This window comes from Rhincodon typus, chromosome 36, assembly GCF_021869965.1.
Source record: "Rhincodon typus isolate 14 chromosome 36, sRhiTyp1.1, whole genome shotgun sequence".
Classification (NCBI taxonomy): Eukaryota; Metazoa; Chordata; class Chondrichthyes; order Orectolobiformes; family Rhincodontidae; genus Rhincodon; species Rhincodon typus.
In genome coordinates this window covers 19,583,908-19,605,350 of record NC_063367.1, presented here as the reverse complement: position 1 = coordinate 19,605,350, position 21,443 = coordinate 19,583,908, and the positions used below count along the sequence as shown (strand labels likewise).

Sequence of the window (21,443 nt, the reverse complement as noted above, 5' to 3'; positions counted from 1 at the left end):
GTCAGTTGATAGCTTTTCAATTCCGATGTCAGCTGTCCCAATATCTTTTTGAGTTAAATTGACAATTTAGTGCCAGATTTGGGCCAGTTTTGGTTTAGTGGAAACATGACCAGAATTATTTCATCGACTTTCTATGAAAGGGAAAGTCTAATGCCTGTATCTGGGAAATGTGGAGACTGAACCAATGAAAAATATTTAATATCTTTGCACTATTACATGCTTGTGTAATGCACATAACATTTAAATTTTGCTGAAAAATCATATTTCAGAAGCTTTTCATTTTGTATTCATCGGGCCAATGTAGGACTGTCATTTGGGCTCATTTTGCCACATTTGCATGAATTAGAAGCTACATACGTATCAATAGAAAGGGTGTTCTTTTCAGATAGGAAGAATATGTACATACATTGTGTCTTTTAAAGTCAACAAAATGGGTAAGAGGCATTCGCTGGTTCATTTCACAAGGCAATGCTTTGACCAATCATAGTCAACTTGTCTGGTTTTGAATCTCAGGAAGTCCTGGCAATTAACTGTCAATCATCATTAATTGGTGCATTTTCTGTGGTAATGTCTCTATTAATCAGAGTTCACTTGCCAACAAATTAGTACTTTTCTGTAGCACAGTATAAATTGTTGGTTTTACCTTAAACTGGTGTTCTTGCCAATTGTCCTGATGTGGGCAAGATGAAGAGATTTGATAAAACATGTCTTTTATCAGCAATACTCAAATTCAGTAATAGCAAACGATAATTTAAATTAAAACATGGATCCAAGCATTTTAAAAAGTGTTTTACTACTAAATTAAAACATTTTACAAAAGAATACAGAAAGCAACTGCAAAGTTGCTAGTCAGAGAATAACTGGCTATAACATGTACACAGTTCTAAATTAGCTAAGCCACTCTGTAACCTTAATTATCTCCATGATGAGCCTTGTCTTAAAAGACCCAGAAGCATATTATCTTCAAAACTCTTAGCAATCTGCACTCTGTCTCAAATATCAACATGGCTATGTTTCTTGCTTCCCCACACACTAATCAGCTTGCAGTCTACCAACTTTAACATCAGGAACAGAAGTCTTATCTATCCAGCACAAACCAATTCTGAAGAAGGAAAAGAAATCACTGCTTTTTCCTGTTGTTAGTAAAGCATGAGTAAATGTGTGATTAGCAATGACACCAGTGTTGTCTAGGAGGTTCTTGAACAGTTTGCCCAGTCCTTCCCTCCATGAAAGTTGTAATTTTTATAGGTGTGTATGTTTCTACAGCACCAGTCATTATCTCATACTGTTCCCGTGTATGAACTTTGATGTTTGAGTCGGAAGGTGAGAGTTTAAATCCCGTTGCAGGTAGCGGAGCACAAAATTTAGGCTGACACTCCCAGTACAATATTGAGGATGTGCTACATTGTCAGAGATGCAATCTTTCAGATGTGACACAGAACCAAGGCATAGTATGCTCTGTCAGTAAAAGTAAAACAAAAATTCCATGATACTATTTGATAGAGAGCAGGGAAATTCTCCACATTCTCCTGACCAATTTTTATCCCTCAAATAATATGACCCTCAAAGCATATTGGCTGGTCTTATCCCATTACTGATGGTACACACATTGGTTGCCACATCTCCTACAACTCTTCAAAAGCACTTTATTGGCTGTACAATGCTTGGGAACATCCTGAAAATCATATAATGTGCTGAATAAATGCATGTTTGTTCTTTCTTCACAATTATAAATGTGGTTCATGTAATCTTGTAACACATCCCATCATTGATTCTTTATTCTACATAACAAGCCTTCAATCCAAACACTTGACATATCTACTCTGACCCTTCTATTTCTATTAAAGCACATAAAAACTACACTATTGAGCAATTTGGATTCTTATTGATGCTCAAACTAAATTTTTCTATAATAATTCTATATATTGTGTGAGCTACTGCAGGATTATGTGAGTGCTGTTGATACAATTGTATGTTATATTTCTAGCTTAAGGAAGTTGACAGAAAGTAGGAAACTTAAATTACCAGTAAGGTCCAATTGTTCCAAATGCATTTCTTTGGGAGTTGTCTGGGGGAATCATTGATCAAAAAGTAAAGACGTTTTTTGGCTTTCGCAAATTAAAACAGTATGAACATTAAATTGACAGGAAATAAGGCATGAAATACAGAGAATCTTTTGAGATTCTAAACACTTTCTGATTGTACTCAATTTACTTTCTCATTAATTGTAAGCATAACTGAACTCTGTAACTAGGAACAAGATGATAATTTGAAAATATCTTTTAAGTTATTTCCTGAGTTCTGACCAGACTCTTGATACTATGTATACTGTATCATCCCCTACAATGCTGCCTTCTGATTGACACTTTAACACTATCAGAGGCTGAATGCCAAAATGAATAATGGAAATTGGAGGCATGTTGTGAAATTATGACAAAGAAATTCAATTGCCATTTGTTAGGAATAAAAATCTTTTAAAAACTCAGAAAAATGGTGAAACTGACCAAACAAATTTTTCTCATTTTAGCTATAATTATTAATGTTTAATTTCCTGTTTCAGTAGCGAAGCTGACATCTGGATAAGTTTCTTACTGTAACATTCATGATAGAGTCTAAAGTTCTTCTCAAACACAAAAGCAAATTATTGCAAATGCTGGAAATTTGAAATTCAAAACAGAAAATGCTGGAAATACCCAGCGGTGCAAACAGTGTCATGGAGAGGTCATAATAACCCAAAGAAGTCTTAAGGTAAGCTGTAGAACATAACAATTTAACTTAGAGCTGTTTACCGGAAAATACTCTATAAGTGTAGCCTAGACTCAACTATTACACACCAAATCCATGCAAAAATATTTTAAGACCTTTTAATTGTATATAACTCTACACAGAAACCTCAAATAAAACTACTGCATAGCCAACAGTCCTCTGCTACTACTTTCAATCTATCCCTTCTATAAAATTAGTCAACAGAAGCAATTTTGTTTATGCATGATTGTTTTAAATCATAATGTTTCATTTGATAATGATTTCTGTGATATTACGAGGTCTCAGGTAACTGGATATGTCACAAGTGTATTTCTTTTAAAGCACACACGTGGGGTTATGCAGCAGGTAAGTTTCAAGCATTGTTTTATCAAAGCATTAAAGCATCTGATTCCATTGCGACTGCATAATCTCTGCTCGGTGTCAGCTATTCTCTAATTGTGCCTGTATTAACTAGGTTCCATTTCAAAGGCATAATCCATTCTTTTGAAGACTCTTTACAGTTTAATCATCGTACAGAGGCCAGTCATCTGACTGACCCTCATCAAAGTGTGTAACAACAACTTTCTGTTCACTGTAGACCACTTGTGTGTTACCTTCAGATGCAACAATCCTGGGCTTTGCCAAGGCATTTGGAGAAACTGAGTATTGCATAAGTTCTGGATCATAAGTTTGTAGATCTTCTTCATCTGCATCAGTAACACTCACTTCATGGCCACCTCTATTCTCAGATTCCAGTTCTTCACACCAATACACATTACCCTCAGGTCTCCTTTCATCTATTCCTTCAGCCGTTTCATGCTGCTGAGTTATGAATGTCATACCTCTCCCGCTGTCACCTCCACTTGTCTGTATTGATGTAACTGGATTTATATTCATTTGAAAGGTTTCTGATGAATTTTCTGGATCCAAGACTCCATGAAAGAACTCTTCTCTGTCCATCTGACCTGTTCTCTTCTGGAAGAATGTACTTTGATCAGATAAATCATCTTCAATTTCACTTGACTGAGACACTTCATGAACAGTTAGACCACCTCTGTGATATTGAGAACTTGTATATTCACCAGCATCTGTCCCATCTCTTGTCTTGGCTTCTGGCAAAGGCACAGGTTCCTCATTAATACTTCTGACCTTTATTTTGATTCCATCATCGTCGTGCAAAGTATCAACTGCTTTAAGACCTCCTGCACTCAGTAGTTCCTGTATTTTCTCTTGGGTATTGAGATTATTTAGTCTTGACTCTAAGTTGTCTGTGTTTTCTTCATCTCCAGTGTCCATTGAATAGAAATCCTCTGGGTCAAGGCTTTGTGAAACATTCACCTCTGCCTCTATAGTGACAACACCACTCTGAGAAGATTGTTGGACATGTTTAATATTAACTGATATGTTGTCAGATTGGTCTTGGGAATCTCTAGTGAGTACTGAAAGCTCATCCCTCAGACTTTCTGGTACAACTTCTTTCAACTGCTGCAAAGCTCCTTTCAGCTTAAGTTTAGGATCCTCTGTTTCCTCAGTCAATAGCTCGACAATGGATGTCTGAACACCTTGAGGAACTCTAATCGATTCCTCTATCAGGCATGGTGAAGACAGTTCTTTTGATAAGGTATCTTGCTGTGTGACTGTAATTTGTTTAACATTTTCTGAGTCTTCATTACTTTGAGGATAATGCAACCCCATTTCTGTTATGTTGGTTCCAAACAATTCTGCTTTTTCCTTAGTCATTTCATGTGCTTTTTCATTTGAAGACAAAATACCAGGTGAGCTTTGCAATAGTGGTTCAGTATTTGATAACATTGTTTTCCTAAAATCTGCAGCAGTCATTGTAATATTTAAGACTTCTTCACATCTGCCGTCCTTGCCTTCATAATCAATATCCTCTGCTCCTAAAGTCAGTGGAAATGTGTCTGCGGTTGTAGGAAAATCATCAGTTTCCTCAAAACGTTCCAAGGTTTGCTCGCCCATCTCAACACTTACAGATACTTTCCCTGGAGCTTGTCTTCCTTTAAGTCCTAGGCTGAGAAGTCCATCCATAACGTTCTCAGTCTTAGACCCTGTTAAATGTTCCAAAGCCCCTTTCACTTGAAGCTCTGGACTTTTGGCATCCACATTCAACATTTCTTTCAGAGTTGACTCATCTCCCATTTCAACAATTTCTTCTCTTCTTGACTGAATGATAATTTCTCTTTTGGTTTTGCCATCATCCAACACCTCTTTCTCCTCGATATGATAAGTGATATCAGATTCTGGTGAAACATTCAGTTTTGCCAAGTCAATGGATTTTATGTCTGTTTGAAGGAAATCCCCAGTGTTAATATTATTTGCCAAAGGTTCATTATCTTTACAGATAGCAATTCCTTGATTATCCTCTGACTTCCCTGCATTAATTTTCATCCCGATCTCTTCAGTTTCCAGCATAGGTTCCTTCTTGTTTTCTTCTATCGTATTATCCACTTGGAAATACTTTGTAAATTCTGCACTTGCCTCTTGGTCTATAGTATGGGTGTATCCATCCGGGGTAATAGGTGGCCGCATATTACTGATGTCTACTTTGATGTCCAAATCTTTTGGCATACTTTTGACTGCTATCACTTCCTTTGTTGCCTCAGTCTCATGCTGCTCCTCATTGATTGTTTCAGCAGGCCTCCTGTTAAAATCCCAATTTTGCACCTCACTAACAGATTGAGGTGATTCATTTAAACCCGGAGACTTAATTTTCGTCTCTTCATTACATGAAACATCCCTTTTATCATAAGAATCTGACTCCCCGACTATTACTTTGGATGTATGTGTGGCCGTATCTGTAACATGCACTGCCTTGGATAAGGGCACTTTACTCTTCCTGTCAATCTCTTCTGGAAATACTTTGTGCTGAACAACAGCTTCTTTAGTTGTAATTTGTGGGTCATGAGTTTTGGGTGTAAACTTAGTCTTGTCCCTGTAGGCATTTATTGACCTTGTTGAAGATGCAACATTTTGAATTGGTGAAGACGTGTCATCATAAAGCAGATCATCGTCTGACAGAGAACTCTTAATAGTCTTTCTTGCTGGTATTCTATATGAACGAGGTTGTGGTATTATCCCCTTTTTGTTAATCACAGTATCTTTCCGGAAGCTTGAAGGAATTTTAATGCTAGTTGGTGTCCACTTTTTGCGATCTCGCGTACCAAGAGTTGGTCGTAGAACAACACTGGACATATGTGATCTTGTATCTGTCCCTGCTGAAAAAATAAGAAATTTAATGTGAGCCTATTTCTACATTCAATAACATACCAAACACTTTACTGTCTTCGATCCTGAGGTAGAGACAAGAGTCAACTATTCAGCCTATTGAGTCTGTTCCTCAATGGGATCTTGATGGATCTGCCGTTTCACTCCATATTTCCACCTTTCTCCCATATCCTTTAATACCTTTGGTAACAAACGTCTATCAATCATTTAAAATATCAGTCAGTTATCTATCAGTTTAAAGTTCAAGAGTGATCTAGAATTAATTGTTATTTACGGAAGAGTCTCTACCACCCTTTGCTTGTTTCCTAATTTCACTTCAAATGATCTGCTCCTCAGACTGTGCACCTGACCATTAGCCTCCCCACCTAACAAAACATTGTTTCTCTCCATCTGCCCTCTCTCTTCCTTAACAGCTTGAAGATTTCAATTAAATCACCCCTTAACCTTCCGGCATACAAAAATCATTTGTATAACCTATCTTCATAATTTAACCTTCATGTGCCAGCAAATCCACACTGCACTCCCTCTGCAGCCAATTTATATTGGTACTAAGGTCTGGCATAATCAGGTCTTCTCCAGATTCAGATGTATTTTTAACAAAAAAAAAGTTTCCTCATTAATTACACAAAGAAAAGGACTGGCCAATGCTGTATGGAGCTACACACATCAGAAGGTCTTATGTTTAATTCTCATGCTGCATTGAGAAATCCAGGAAGACAGAGAATGTAAACTGAGCTAATTGATCTGTGACTAAGCAGGAGTTCAGGAAAGAGGGTTGGGGTGTGAAACCTACTTAGCAAATAAAACTAAACAAAACGGGTGTTTGTTTGAAAAGCTCCCTTACTTGGAAAGCCACTGACTCCTGTTCTCACAATAATACCATCATCCCAACACCTAACTCATGACTATTCCACTTTTGTGAGTTGACACAACAATTGTCAGGATCACAGCTAAGCATACACCAGGCCTCTCTCAGCATGTAGGATGGAATCTTCTGCTCTCAGAGGTGGCCAGTATGAAGACAGGATTAATTAGTTAAGGTGGTAGGGCACCCAGACCCTGCCACCTATTCACCACCACCGCAATTAAATTCGAGGCTGGAAGGCCTAGCATTGACCTTCCTGTCCCATCACCAATTAAAGACCACTTAATCACCACCTTGCGACTGGGATTAACACAAATAGAGCATTCCCAAAAATTGCTACCCTATGGGTAACCTGTTACAGTGGGGATGTGAGGAAGGGAGGACCTTTGATCAAAGAAGATCTGAGTGTTGAGCAGGAATTTGCCCACCAATGCCCCCACCTCCTTGTAACCCTCAACCTCAGTTCCCTCCCATCACGTCATTAGATGTATTGCACATATCAGCTCAAGGGGTACTGTTCTGCCAGGAGCCAATAGTATCCTCAGAGGCACGGCTGAGTGCAAGCTGCCTATCTCTGGTTGGCTGACAGCTCTCGCTGGGTGGGAATTCTGCCCCTGGGGTTTTGATCTCAGGGGAAGGCCTGCTATTGACCTCACAACGCCCTGATTGGCCTGTGATTCAGTGGGCCATCCTTGCAAGAGATAGCAGCCTTCTCTTGCCAACTGTCCAGTCAGCAGATATGACCCTGCTGATGCATCTACAGGATTCCATCTGTACTTTCAAATATCAGCAAAAGTGGACTTTTCTCTGATGTAAGCAGAAAATTCTGGAAATACTCAGTAGGTCGAGTAGGATCTGTGGAGTGAGAAATAGAGGTAATGTTTCAGACTGCTGACTCTTCCATCAAAACTCTCTTTCTGATCTAGCCCAGAGTTGTTGAGGCCAATGATACATTCACTACTCTCATGTAGATTAGGGTGTAAAACGGAGACCTTTTCTCTTAGAACTACATAAACAAATTACACTTAAACAAATCAGCTAATATTTTCAGAAAGTAGGCCATGTGGTCAGGAAAAGTTGCAGGTCAGATGCGTATCCATCAACATGAATAGTCTTAAGAATAATTTCCAGCAATTTTGTACATGCATCATAGTTAAATGCCAGGGAGTGAGAGTGGTCCAAAGAAATAAATCTGTTATAAAATAGCTTTACCTTGTCTCAGTTTTTGCAGATGCTGCTGTATCCCTTGATGCTTAACGTGTTCTCCTTCTAGCAAGGCCCTGAGAAAAACACTTAATCTCAGATTGATGGCAAATTGTATGATACATTTGTTTACACATTTATTCTAGACAGGGTAATCAGAAGGTGTCCGAGCATGGTGTGACCACTCGGGAAGGTTGAGGACACGTGCACCTCATATAAGACACACTCAAGGTTTAATGGTATCAGAGTCTCTCCAGTGGACAATCAGTATAAAACAGACCTTAGCAGTCCAGGTTTCAGTTTAAATCTGTGCTGAATCAGCTCACCTCAGCCAGATGCTAGAGGCAGTACAGTTAAACTGGATTAGGAAGGGAACGATAATGTGGTAGCTGTGGGAAAATGCTCTCTTGGTAAAATTTGGTCATGTTCTAGCTTACACAATGAACGTTCAATGTTGCTGAGCTTAATGCACTTCTCACCTGACCTCTGTGATATTTCCAACCGCTAGTGTTCAGGACCATGAAATGTTTGTTTTTATTTTACCTCTTTCCAGCTGAGGTCAACTAGTTCAACAGAGATTGGGAAACATGGGATCTTCTGGTACAAAAGACTCAGTACTGCATTGTACAATGTACTGTTCCATCAAACAATTATCGAACTTCATATAGTAACTTCTACAATATACAAATCCATAATTTCCAGCAGAAATGCAGATTCTTGAGGCCCAATTTGTATGATTCATCATTCCCTTCAAAGAAACAGTGTCTAATTCTGACTTTCACCACTACCCCCAAATTCCTGGCATAGGAATGTCATTTTCCCTTCTACAGCCTGCTTTCAGTTGAGATACTAATGGTGTTGGCCGAGTTAAGGAATATCAGATTACTCAAAGATTCCTGGAACGTGTAAAGCTGCAGCGATCCAGTTGCTGAGAAGTGGCTGGATTGATTTGCTGAAGACAAACAGAATGTCAAAGGGGCTTGAAGAGAAAGCAGCACTAAGCACAAACTGCCTTTTCTGAAACAATGCTCAAGTGTTTTTAACATGGAGTCAGAATGGAACAGTTTGCTAAGAGCTGTCACAGCTCAGTGCAACAGTTAAGTCATTTGCCAGAGTGGAATATGAAATCATTAGAAACTCATTCCAAGAAAAACACTTCATGCAGCATTTACAGGATAATGTATTAGTGGGAACAACAACATTTTGACATTGTCATTTATACTGATTTTTTGTTTTCGCTGTCTCCCTTTACTTTTCTTTGCAGTACTGGAAGCATTATATTGAATTTAACAACAAAGAAACACGCCATTCAGCCCAACTGACCCATGCGAGAATTTATGCTTCACCAACTATCAAGAGAGTACGGTTTGATCTTCCAGGTGTTAATGTAAATAGAGATTACATAGAATGTATAGCACAGGAAAAAGCTACTGTATTTTGGCTAAATTATCTGTGCTAGTGTTTGAGCTCCTCTCAAGGCTACTGTACTTGCTCTCCGTTTCACCCATCAACATATTCTTCTATACCTTTCTCTGGGTGGATCTACCATTCTTGTTAAGTTTATCTATACCACCCATCTCAACTACCCATATGCTTGGTTCCACATTCCCAGCACTCTCTGCATAAACGCATTTCCCCTGAATTCCCTATTGGATATAGGAGGGTGGTAATGGGGTTTTTAGCAGTAAAATGTAGACAATCCATTGAATTACAATTCAACATTAATGATATGTTGTCTGATTGGGTATTCTCGCCCCAGATTCCATAGAAACTCAACATTCAGAAATGGTCAGGAAACCCCAATGTTTTAATCCTCCCTAATCCAGGTACACTGGGGCCAAATGTGGAGTCCCTATTGAGATAATCTCATTTAGCAAAGATATGGAATAAAACAAAGATCACCAGGAGTTGGGACTAGAAAATTATTCAAAAGGCAGAATTGTTCTTAAAATAGCTGAAGTTAGTCCAGTATTTACTTTAGTGGAACAAGAAACAAAACTGCTGGAAAATCTCAGTAGGTCTGGCAGCATCTGTGGAAGGAAATCAGAGTTAACATTTCAGGTCGAGTGATCCTTCCTCGGAACCAATTCTGAGGAAGGGTCACTGGACCCGTAACTTTAACTGTGATTTCCCTCCATAGATGTTGCCAGACCTGCTGAGATTTTCCAGCAATTTCTGTTCTTGTTTCAGATTTCCAGTGTCTGCAGTTCGTTCAGTTTGTTTTAGTGGAGTTGTAGTTTGTGTTAATTTTTTTGACATTTCAGAGTGATACATCAGTGCTGAAGACAAAACAAAACTCAGTCTTTTCTATGTGGCGTCATTACAAGCAGTTCTTAGCCAGGACCAGGATAAGCTGGATATAAAGCTCTCTCTCATTATTTTCTCCAGCAACATGACAGAGTCAATTTAATACAGCACCTCTTGCTGCACCAAAGTGATCAATATATTCCATTTCCTACATGGGCTTCTGTCACATCTTTAAGTGAGATTCCTCACTTAATTGGGAATGAAGACAGTGAAGTTGAGTTAATGTCACTAGAATAGTGTCGAACAGTTCAAACTTATGATCAGGGGACATGTGGTGGAACTTGAACTCAAATTAATAAATCTGGAATAAAGCTTGTCTCAGTGCGGTGACCGTGAAACTGTCATTGATTTTCATAAAACCAAAATGGTTCACCAATTCCCTTTAGGGAAGAAAATGTACTGGTCTACATCCAACTCCAGATCCACAGCAACATTGTTGACTATTAACCACTCCCTGAAATGGCTTAGCAATGCCCTTCAGATGAAGGACAATTAGGGTTAGGCAACAAACTTTGGCCTTATCAGCGATTTACACATTCATGAAAGAATAAAGAGGAAATGTGCAAAATTACAAGTTGTTCTGTTTTGTGAACTCGTAAACAGTAAGATTGAAATTTCCCAACCAAGCTTCAGATCTGGTTCCTACAACTAGCAAGTTAAAGAGACAATGTTCCTGAAAGTATGGACTGAATTTCAAACCAAATCCCAGGAGAGAAAAGCCGGAATTGCGAACCTCTTGACCTCCTGCTAATGTATGAATTGTTGACAGTACTATTCTTGTGTTTCCAGGAGGTGATTATTCATACTTTTTAAAAAAAAACATCTCAGTTTTCACTTTTCCTCAAATGCTTTTTTGCATGTTTTTTCAGGTATGTTAACTTTCTCCTCTGGTGGTTGGATGCAGGCCTGTCCCACATGGGTTATCTTTGTGGGACCCCAATGGAATAGCATAGCAATGGAGCATCAGGACTCAACTTTAACTGTCTATAGCCATTTATTTATAATTATCTCAGGTTACTGGGCCTGACTGATCTTTGTATCTACATGTAAAATACATGTAAAAGGTAAGTAATGTTATATCTTTGTGTTTTATTGGTTTCTGTAAAAGCATAATGGTAGGTTTTACTATTCTTTTAAGATTTACCTCCAATCCAAAATTTTCCTTTATTTCTGCAATGGTCTAGTGAATGTTCAATCTGCTTGATGGTCTAGTAATTATTTGCTTTAACTCTCTTTAAATTCCAAGTCAATCCAAGATTTGATTAATAGGAAACTCTTCCAGTCCTCTCACTCCTTAATACAAATAGAAGAAAAAGGATATAATCTAAGAAGTACTATATGTCACATCTTTGGTAATCCTCTTTTATTTCCATTGCAATTAGCTCGTGCTTATTTCACTGTTATTATGATTGCTATTTGTCCAGGCTGTTCTGTTCCCTGTCTTAAATGCTTGTCCTCCCCATCTGAGCTCAGTTGAAGTCAAGACTCACCAGCTAACTTCTTATGCTTTGCTTTCAGGGAGATAGTGGAGTTGTGGGAATGTTCCTGGCCGAGTAATCTCGACTTCATGCCCTGGGGACATGGGTTCAAATCCCACCATGGAAGTTGGTAGAACTTAAATTTGATTCATTATTCTGGAATATAAAGATAGTCGCCAACAGTGGTGACAATTATCCACAATTACTATAAAATCCCATTCACTAATGTACTTTAGGGAAGGAAATCTGTCATCCTTGTCTGGCCTACCTACAAGTTAGGGATTAGGCCATTCAATGAAATCATGACGAATTTGATTGTAACCTCACTGACCCCTGATACCTTTTCACCCTTTTACTTATCAACAATACTTCCACCTTAAATATTTTCAAGGACGCTTGCACTGCCTTGTCAGGAAGAGAGTTCCAAAGAGACATGACCCTTAGAGGAATTAATTTTGCCTATTTGTTGTTTTGAATGGGTGACCCCTAGTTCCACGTTCTCCCACAGCAATATGGTTGACTCTTAACTGCCCTCCACAGTTGCCAAGCAATATACTTGGTTCAAGTGAAATTAGAAATGGTGCTGGCTTTTACCAGCAACACCCACATCCCATAAAAGCATGAGAAAAGAAAAGTCTTCTACTCACCTAACTCGTTCACCTGCAAATCTGTGGAATTGCTTGTTTCTTTCATTTTTGACCTTATATATGCATGTTGTTCAAATTTTTTTACCAACTTTAATTTTGTGTAGTTCAGGTTGAAAGTTATGCTCACTTCTGTTAGCCAAGATTCAAACCTCCTGTGAAATAGTATATGAACTAAACATTACCTGTAGGTGGCAAGCTCAAGACTCAGTCCCATCTTCACCTGTATCAGCTGTTGTTGCTCTTTGAGGTTAAGTGTAATCGTTGATATAAGATCTTGCTTTTCATCCTCCAGTAAATCAATGGCTCTCTGTACACCACAATCAAGACACAGTTAGTCTAATAGGCTTGAAACTACTACAGTTCTTAATTCATTATCCAACACCAATAATTTAACTTTTAAACTTCTCTGGAGCCAGGAACAATGGTGGATGGGCTGGAAATAGCTGGCCTACTTTTTTAAAATTCATTCATGGTTTCTGAGCATAACAATCAAGGTCAGCATTTATTGCCCAATTAGCAGATAAGAATCAACCACATTGCTGAGGGTCTGGAATCACAGGTAAACCAGTCCAAGTAAGGATGGCAGATTTCCTCCCCTAAAGGACATTAATGAACTAGATGTTTTTGTATGACAATTGCCAGCAGTTAATGGTCACCACAGGATTTTTATTGAATTCAAATTTCAGCATCTGGCATGGTGGGATTTGAACCTACATCACTAGGTGCTGGATTACTGGTCCAGTCACATTACCACTACATTATATTACCCTCTCCCCATGTCAGTTCCTGGTCCATTTCCCTCCCAGGACTTTTTCCTGAAGAACAGGGATTTTGCTGGGCTCAGTCCACAAGCAGCATTTAGCCAATTAGGTTTATGAGGTACCGCTTAAGGCCAATTGAAAGAGGCTGATTGGGATCTGGGTTCCCATAGGTAGTGAGGGCCAATTTAACAGCATGGATTTGGCCTCCTGATGATGATGATGATGATTTGATTTATTGTCACGTGTACCTAAGTACAGTGAAAAGCTTTTTTTGTGAGCAGTACAGGTAGATCATAGTAAGCAAGGACATATGGATTGTAGGGTGACATAAAAACCTTGGACAGAGTAAGGCATACGAGTTACACCACACAATGTCCACAAGGCAAGATCAAAATTAACAAGATCAGCATTATTTGAAGTGAGAGAGACACAATGGCAGGGAAGGAGCTGTTCTTGAACATGCTGGTGCGTGTGTTCAAGCTTTTGTATCTTCTGCCTGATGGAAGGGGTTGTAGGAGAGAACTCTTAGGGTGGGATGGGTCTTTGATGATGTTGGCAGTCTTTCTGCAGCAAAGAGACATGTAAATGGAGTCCATGGAGGGGAGATTGGCTTACATGAAGGTCTGGGCTGTGCACACAACCTTCTATAGTTTGTTATGGTCCTGGGCACAGCAATTGCTATACCAGGCCATTGTGCACCTGGATAGAATGTTTTCAATGGTGCATCTGCAGAAGTTAGCGAGGACCTTATGGACATGCCAAATTTCCTGAGCCGCCTGAGGAAGAAGAGGCATTGTTGTGCCTTCTTGACCGTCGCATCTACATGGGAAGTCCAGGACAGGTCATCGCTTATTATCACTCCTAGGAACTTAACACTCTCGACCCTCTTAACCTCTGCTCCATTGATATAGATGGGGCTGTGTTCTCCTCCTTTCTTTCTGAAGTCAATGAGCAATTCTTTAGTTTTGCCGACATTGAGAGAGAGGCTGATACCATTGTACCCCATCACCAAGCCCTCTATCTCCTTTCTGTAATCTGCCTCATCATTGTTTGATATCCACGCTGCTACAGTGGTATTGTCAGCAAATTTGCAGATGATATTTGCTTGGAATCTGGTAACAAGGTCATGGGTGTACAGGGAACACAGTAGGGGGCTGAGAATGCATCCTTGCGGGGTGCCAGTGTTAAGAATTATCGTGGAGGAAGTGCGGTTGTCTGTCTTCACTGATTACAATCTGTGGGTCAGGAAGTTGAGGATACAGTTGCAGAAGGTGGAGCTGAGACCTAGGTTTCGGAGTTTTGACAGACCAGCTGACAGACCTTGGGGGCCAGTAATCCAGATATGCTTTCAGACCTCCCTACTCCCTGCTCATTCCACAAGAATAAGGCACAGGATTAAAATTAGGGGTGGTCCTTTTAGGACAGAGTAAAGAATTGTATTTCTCTCTGAGGGTTTTATGGCTTTAGAGCTCTCTGCTTAGGAAGGAAGTGGAGGCAGGGTCAATAAATATTTTTAAAATGGAATTAGATTCTTGTTAGGCAAGGCTCAACAGTTATGAGGCTTAGGTGGGAATACAGAATTCGGAATCTTAACAGATCAGTCATGATCTTACTGAATGGCAGAGCAGGCTCAAGGGGCTAAATAGTCTACCTCTGCTCCAATGTGTATGTCTGTATGAACATGTAAACTAAGTTGACCTTCAACAACCATATTTATCTTGTGATTTCATGTGTTTTCTGAACTCTTGATGAAAGACTCTGACAGATCTAACTGACTATGACACATATTTCTTCCCAAGTAGATGAAGGATCCGTCTGTTAGATGAGGACCTTATCTGTCTGGAAGAAATTTATCTCCAGCTGTTAATGAGATTATAAAGCAGTGTTCAAACACAGTGAGCATCTTAGTGTCAGTGTGGGAGATGTCAGTCAAACAAACTGGGTTGATTCAAATCCAAGTGATGGGAAACAGATGTCTGCTTTGTCTGGATGGCTGTCTCTGAGGGTAAAGCTGAGCACATTGTGCTAATTTACCTTTTACATTTTACCAGCCGGAATGCAACAGCCTAGTGGCATTATCCCTGGACTGTTAATCTAGAGACCCAGGAAGTGTTCTGGGGACTCAGGCGTGAATTTTGCCACAGCGGATGGTGACAGTTGAATTCAATAAAAGTCTGGAAATAAACGTCTAATGTCAATCACACATGCATTGTTGATTGTCAGGTAGTAAGAACTGCCGATGCTGGAGTCAGAGATAACACAGTGTGGAGCTGGAGGAACACAGCAGGCCAGTCAGCATCAGAGGAGCAGGACAGCTGACGTTTTGGGTCTCGACCCTTCTCCAGAAATGGGGGAGGGGGAAGGGAGCTCTGAAATAAATAGAGAGAGGAGGGGTGGGGCTGGGAAGGTAGGTGGGACGGTGATAAGTGAGTTCACTAATGTCCTTTTAGGGAAGGAAACTGATGTCCTCACCTGTTCTGGCCTTTCTTTGACTCCAGGCCTACAGTAATGTGGTTGACTTTCAACTGCCCACTGGGCAATTAGGGATCAGCAATAAATGCTGGCCTAGCTCGTGGTGCCATCATCCCTCGTGAATGAATTTAAAAAAACATTTCCCACAGGTCAGACAATATCTGCACCACCCAGTGAAATACTAAGCAGGATGGGTCAAATTGGTTCCTGTTCCAATTCCCAGATTAAGCGGCAGCTACAGGAATCCTCAGTGCCTGTGGATTAATGAGGAGTCATATAAATCAGTGAAAGTTCCTTGCCCTGAACTTCTATGAATGGCAGTAGCAATGAAGAACATGAATGACAAGTGAGGACAAGATCGGTTTGACCCCTGAATCCTTTGTGCCATCATTCCCACACCTGAACCAAATAACCTCCGAACTCTCACCAGTTGCCCAGGCAGGCTGACCAGGAGCTCAGGGACCTGTACTTAGGCTAGAGTCTGCAATTTCGGGGAGAAGGCAGGAAAATAGAAAAAGTATTTCCCATCCAGTTTCCACTCTTCAGATGGCCCTATAGAGACACATTTGGCTGGTGAGCACGCTGCAAGCATTAGACATGCTGGCATTAAACTTGTGTCTCCAAGGCAAGAGTCCAACACTTAAGATCCCACTGGGCTTTCATAACAATGAACGTTTTAAATAAACAACATTTCATCCTTTCCATCACCAAAATAGCTCAGTATTCAGATGCAGAGAAATGATGTTGCTCAGCAACCTCCTTGTGCAAAGTGGAATTGAATAGAAGTTAAGGAAGTGTGCGCAGGAATGATTTGCCTCCAGATCCACATGAGTTATCTGATCAGAGGCAGTGTGTTTGTGAAATATTGTGCTGTTGAAAATGGATGCTCTGTCTCCACAACACAAACTCTGCATTTACTGAGCGAGGTAACAGAACTGTATAAATCTAAGTTCTTTTAATTTTTCAGGAAACTGTCTTTGAACAGTTCTGCTACATAAATACTCCAGAAATGAAACCAAAGGAATGTGACATTGGAATCTGCTTCACTATATTTACAGACAAATTCCTTCACTTCAGATTTAATTGAAGTGTTCGCAATTATGAAGTTGGTAGTGAGAAATTAGTTCCATGGCTGGACGTAAAGACATCAGTTTAAGATAATTAGCAACAGAACTCGGAGGAGGATGGGGAGATTTTTTTGCTGTGAATGGTTATGACTGGAATTCATGGAAAGAAGACGTTTGAAAGGCAATGGGGATAAAGCAGGGGCCGTGGACGTATAATTGAAGAGCTCTTTCGAAGATTCGAAGATTCTTTGTCCACTGATGCTGTGTGGCTAAATGCAATTATAGATTTGGTAGTGAGGACTGTAAGACTCCAAGTTTATTTCTGTTCTGTGCTGAACTGGGCAGTAATGAATGTTACAATTGACCACAAAACTATAATCGGTTAAGGAAAGGGGAAAACTGATCTACTGTCTTCGTACTTCTGATCACTATCCAGTACTTCCTACATTTGCGAAAAAGAGCTAAAGACTGGCTCAGGGTCTCACAGGACTCCAGAGTTGGGTGGGCTGTCAACAATCAATGTCCACACACCCATGGAAAATAGTGACTTGTACATGCCACTGAAAATTCTGGCTGAAATTCTCCACTCTCCGGTCTGGGGATACTTATTTATGGTGCTGTTGTGATTAACACAGCCCAAGGATTAACATCTAACAAGAGTCACCCATGAGTCATTCAACTCTTCCATGAAAAATGGATGCTAACATTTGTTTACATCACTATTGAAGCTGCTTTTGAAGATCTGAAACTCCTGTGGCTATCTCTCCTTCATATAACCTAGAACGAATCCCTTTGGGATTATTACCACCTGCACTTAAACATGTCACAGTTTGGGTTTAGCACACTGACAATCCTAAACATTCAACATTAACGGATTGTATTGACCATAAAACATATTTAGATAAATTATCTTTCCCTATGAACACTCCTGTAAAGGTGTGATTTTTAAGAAATTTGCCCTCACTTTTTCCTGACAACTTGTCTTTTCTTGGCCTAAGTTTTAAATGTTCTCCAGTATCTTACCTGGGAGCATCTTTCTCCCATGTAAGACTTCAGGATACTTAAAAATTGAAGAGCTTCTCAGTAGAGTATGATCCAATTTAAATGCAACATTTACATAAGAACATAGGAACCCGGAACAGGAGTGGGCCATCTGGCCCTTTAAGCCAGCTCCGCCATTCAATAAGGTCATGGCTGATCTTTTTGTAGCCTCAGCCCCACTTACCCCACCCTCTCACCATAACCGTTAATTCCTTTACTGTTCAAAAATTATCTTAGCTTTAAAAACATTCAATGAGGAAGCCTCAACTACTTCACTAGGCAGGGAATTCCACAGATTCACAACCGTTTGAGTGAAGAAATTCCTCCTCAATTCAGTCCTAAACCTAATTTTGAGGCTATGCCCTCTTGTTCTAGTTTCATCCACCAGTGGAAACATCCTCCCTGTTTCTATCTTATCTATTTCCTTCATAATTTTTATATGTTTCTATAAGATCCCCCTCATTCTTCTAAATTCCAATGAATACAATCCCAGTCTCCTCAATCTCTCCTCATAAGTCAACCCTCTCAACGCTGGAATCAACCTAGTTAATCTCCTCTGCACCCCCTCCAATGCCAATTTCTCAAGTAAGGAGACCAAAACTGTACACAGTATTCCATGTATGGCCTCACCAGTACCCTATACAGCTGTAACATAACCTCTGTTTTTAAACTCAATCCCTCTAGCAATGAAGGACAAAATTCCATTTGCCTTCTTAATTGCCTGTTGCTCCATTTGCCCTTCTTAATTACGATAACTTACTTCCTTAATCACACACCCACTTTTTGGTGGGTGTTGTTGGCATTTGTTGCTCATTCCTAAATGCCCTGGAGAAGATAGTGGTTTGTCCCTTTTTGAACTGCGCTAGTTCATGGTTGATAGGTAATAGCCACAGTTCCGTTATGGAGGCATTTTGACCCGGCGACAGTGAAGGAACAATGGATTAGTTCCAAGCCAGGACTGTGTGTATTTTAGACGGGAACTTACAGGTGCTGGTGATCACATGTATCTGCTGCCCTTGGCCTTCTAGGTGGTAGAGTTTGGAAGGTGCTGTCAGAGGAACCTGGGTGGAATTGATGTGCTAGATCTTATGGATGGTACACACTATTCCACTTTTCTATTAGGAATCCTATAAAGTCAGAAGCAACAATCTTGGTTGATTTTCTGCTCCCTCATCGAATGAATCCCAGGCCCCTAAGCACCACCCTAACTGACATCAGTTAAATCAATACAATTAACACCAGATGCCATGGCACTATTTTGAAGAACAGTGTGGGAGTTCTCCCTGATGACTAGCCAATATTTATTGCTGAACCAACATCACTGAATTGAGATTTTCTGGTCAGTATCGTATTGCCATTCATGGGACCTTAGTGTGCGCAAATTGACTACACTGTTTCCTACATTGCAACAGTGACCTCAGTTTTCAAAAAAAGTAATTAATTAAACTGTATGTTGCTTTGGGTCACCTGAGGCCATGAAAAGCAATATATAAAAATACAGTAAACTTAAAGAGCACGCATCCACAGAACTAACAGAGAATATATCTTCAAAAAAAAAGCTCTGCCCAAGTCCATTCCCTTGACATCTACAGAGTTAAGGATATGCTTCCAAATGCACTCACCTGGTATTCCTCCACATCCATCTCATGCTTCTGTTGAAATGTTAAAAAATCTTCTTCTAGTTTGTTCTGGAGTTTAAATTGATCTTCAAGTTCTTTTTTCAGCGCTTCTATTTCCATAATCAAAAGCACTCTTTCCCTGTTCAATTCTTCACCTTTCGCTTTGTCCTGCTGAACAGCAGTTTCCAGTTCTTCGATCTTGTTTTTGTAGATCTCAAAGCCTTCCTCCCACATTGCTGATAAGGTGAGGGCATGTTGTTCAAAATTCTCTTCGGTCAGTGGGGCTGTGTGATACCCCTGAGTGACCACGAGCTGGGGTGCTCTGCTCAGCTTTTCCCTCATTTCTCTCTTTGCTTGCTCATGCTGATCTTTCAGGGTTTGACATTCTGCCCGCAGCTCCAAGATGTACGCTTCGAGAGACGCATTGCCTGTTTCAGTCTGCTGAAGAACCTTCTCGTGTTCAGCCAGCTGTTGATTTATATTTTTAAAATCTGTTTGTTCGGCGATGTGATGCTTTTGTAGCTCTTGGATCTCCTGCCACAGCTTGCATCGTTGCATTTCAGCTTTTGATTTCTCAAACGTCAGCTCCTCCAGTTCCCATCTCATCTTATTGATCTCATCCACATAAAGACTCCTTTCTTCTGTCCTCTTCTCGGTCTTTAAATGCTGGATCTCCGTGATGAGGCGTTGGTTTTCTTGCTCCAGTTGTCGTACCTTGGATAAGTAAGACTCCAGGCGATGGTTCAGGTCTTGAAGTTGGGATTTTTCATCAAGCATCGTGGATTTGAAGGGAAACATTATTCCAGGCTGTACTCCTGCTCCCACTCTCCACACTAGTTCTCCCACTCAAACTGAATGCACTGTTCACACTTGTGTGTGTTGTTTAAGTTTCTTGGCTCAAGTCAGTTAAGAGAGGGACTGTTTGTAAGGGCGTATGCGTGTGTCTCTCTCTCTTTCTGTCTTCAAGCACTGACAGGTGGTACCAGCTAAAAAGGGGGAGGTCCAAACTTTGAGTCATTGGGAAGTCTTTAACTCACTCAGAGCTATCCAACAGGATCAACTGACCCCTTGTGGCCAGACGTGACTACATTAACAATTCAGACCAACAAAAATCATGTTTCTTGAGCTGCCAGATTGAAATCTTTGACATTCAACATTATTTGGCAAGGGTACCGCAGCAAAAATTGGGTCTGAAAGTAAATTCTTAAGACTGGAGGAGAAATGTGTCCCTTGTTCAATAATCCAAACAGTGCTTTTAATTAAATGCAAACCCATACATAGTCTGCTTTCCAAACTTTTAAGCCCAGTGGGTAAAACTGCCATGAAGCAGCCGAACAAAATATTTTAAGTGCTGAAGCTGTCTTTGTGCCTCTATCCCTCAGTTTAAATCTCAGCAGAAAGGATGCTTGAGCAGGCAGTGGTGTAGGAAAAGCTAATTGTATCTGGTTCTTCCCCTACTTTCCCTCATCCCTCATGCCGATTTGATCACAATGCAGTGTTGCTAGAGAAAATGCAGATGTCTATATCCCACAGCTTCTGGCTCTGGTGTGAATTTTAGGAATCTTGTGCCTTGGTAGCTTTATATCTTAAATATGGACATCCCTTTCCTGTTACTAGACCAGGATCGTGTTTTCAGTATCATCTTCCTATCCATTCAAAAGGGTTAAAACTTTAAATTAGAAAAGAAATAATTAATTTAGTTAACTTCTAAATTTAATCTCATGATGCAATGTTCAGTGGGAGTCATTCAACAACTAATCACATTCTATTTTCCATACAAATCCTGCACTCTAATCTAGTTGTGAGGATTTCATATCTGTCCTCAAACGTAATATCAACAGGTAATTTAATTACCTCTACTAGTGGATAAACAAGAACAGGGAGAATTGATTCTAATAGAATTATAGAGTAATGCAGCATGGAAACAGACCCTTCGGTCCAACCAGTCCATGCCTATCATAATCCCAAACTAAACTAAAGTCCCACCTGTCT

At 40.0% G+C, this 21,443-nt stretch overlaps 2 protein-coding genes across 4 annotated transcripts in view; one reads left to right on the top strand and one right to left on the bottom strand.

Annotated features, from left to right (window-relative positions):
- Window positions 1–11,430, top strand: part of ttc23 (tetratricopeptide repeat domain 23) — a 68,523-nt gene extending 57,093 nt beyond the window's left edge. Inside the window, exons 10-11 of one of the 2 annotated variants that reach the window (XM_048617207.1) lie at window positions 9,324–9,419; window positions 11,236–11,430. In XM_048617207.1, coding sequence (XP_048473164.1) covers window positions 9,324–9,419; window positions 11,236–11,244 — 105 coding nt within the window. In that variant the 3' untranslated portion in view covers window positions 11,245–11,430. Of the gene's footprint in view, window positions 1–9,323; window positions 10,002–11,235 lie in introns of those variants that run through there. The other variant, XM_048617205.1, reaches the window with a different exon arrangement.
- LOC109933464 (synemin-like) lies at window positions 774–20,430 on the bottom strand. 2 transcript variants are annotated; one of them, XM_048617204.1, is made up of 4 exons: window positions 19,455–20,430; window positions 12,674–12,798; window positions 8,069–8,136; window positions 774–5,981 (listed from the first exon to the last, which is right to left on the bottom strand). In XM_048617204.1, exons 1-4 carry the CDS (start codon window positions 20,247–20,249, stop codon window positions 3,268–3,270), a joined length of 3,702 nt encoding a protein of 1,233 aa, XP_048473161.1. In that variant the 5' UTR covers window positions 20,250–20,430; the 3' UTR covers window positions 774–3,267. The 2 variants fall into 2 exon arrangements, with proteins under 2 accessions (XP_048473161.1, XP_020388040.2); XM_020532451.2 differs by having other exon boundaries at window positions 774–5,978.
- Window positions 20,431–21,443: the final 1,013 nt, after the last annotated feature.

Bases quoted from the DNA above. Each gene is read 5' to 3' on its own strand.
- LOC109933464 (XM_048617204.1), bottom strand. From the start codon at position 20,249: ATGTTTCCCTTCAAATCCACGATGCTTGATGAAAAATCCCAACTTCAA. The intron at 12,799-19,454 runs GTGAGTGCATTT...TGTGGTGTACAG, and splicing joins TGGATGTGGAGGAATACCAG to AGAGCCATTGATTTACTGGA. The intron at 5,982-8,068 runs GTAAAGCTATTT...TTATTTTTTCAG, and splicing joins TCTGCAAAAACTGAGACAAG to CAGGGACAGATACAAGATCA.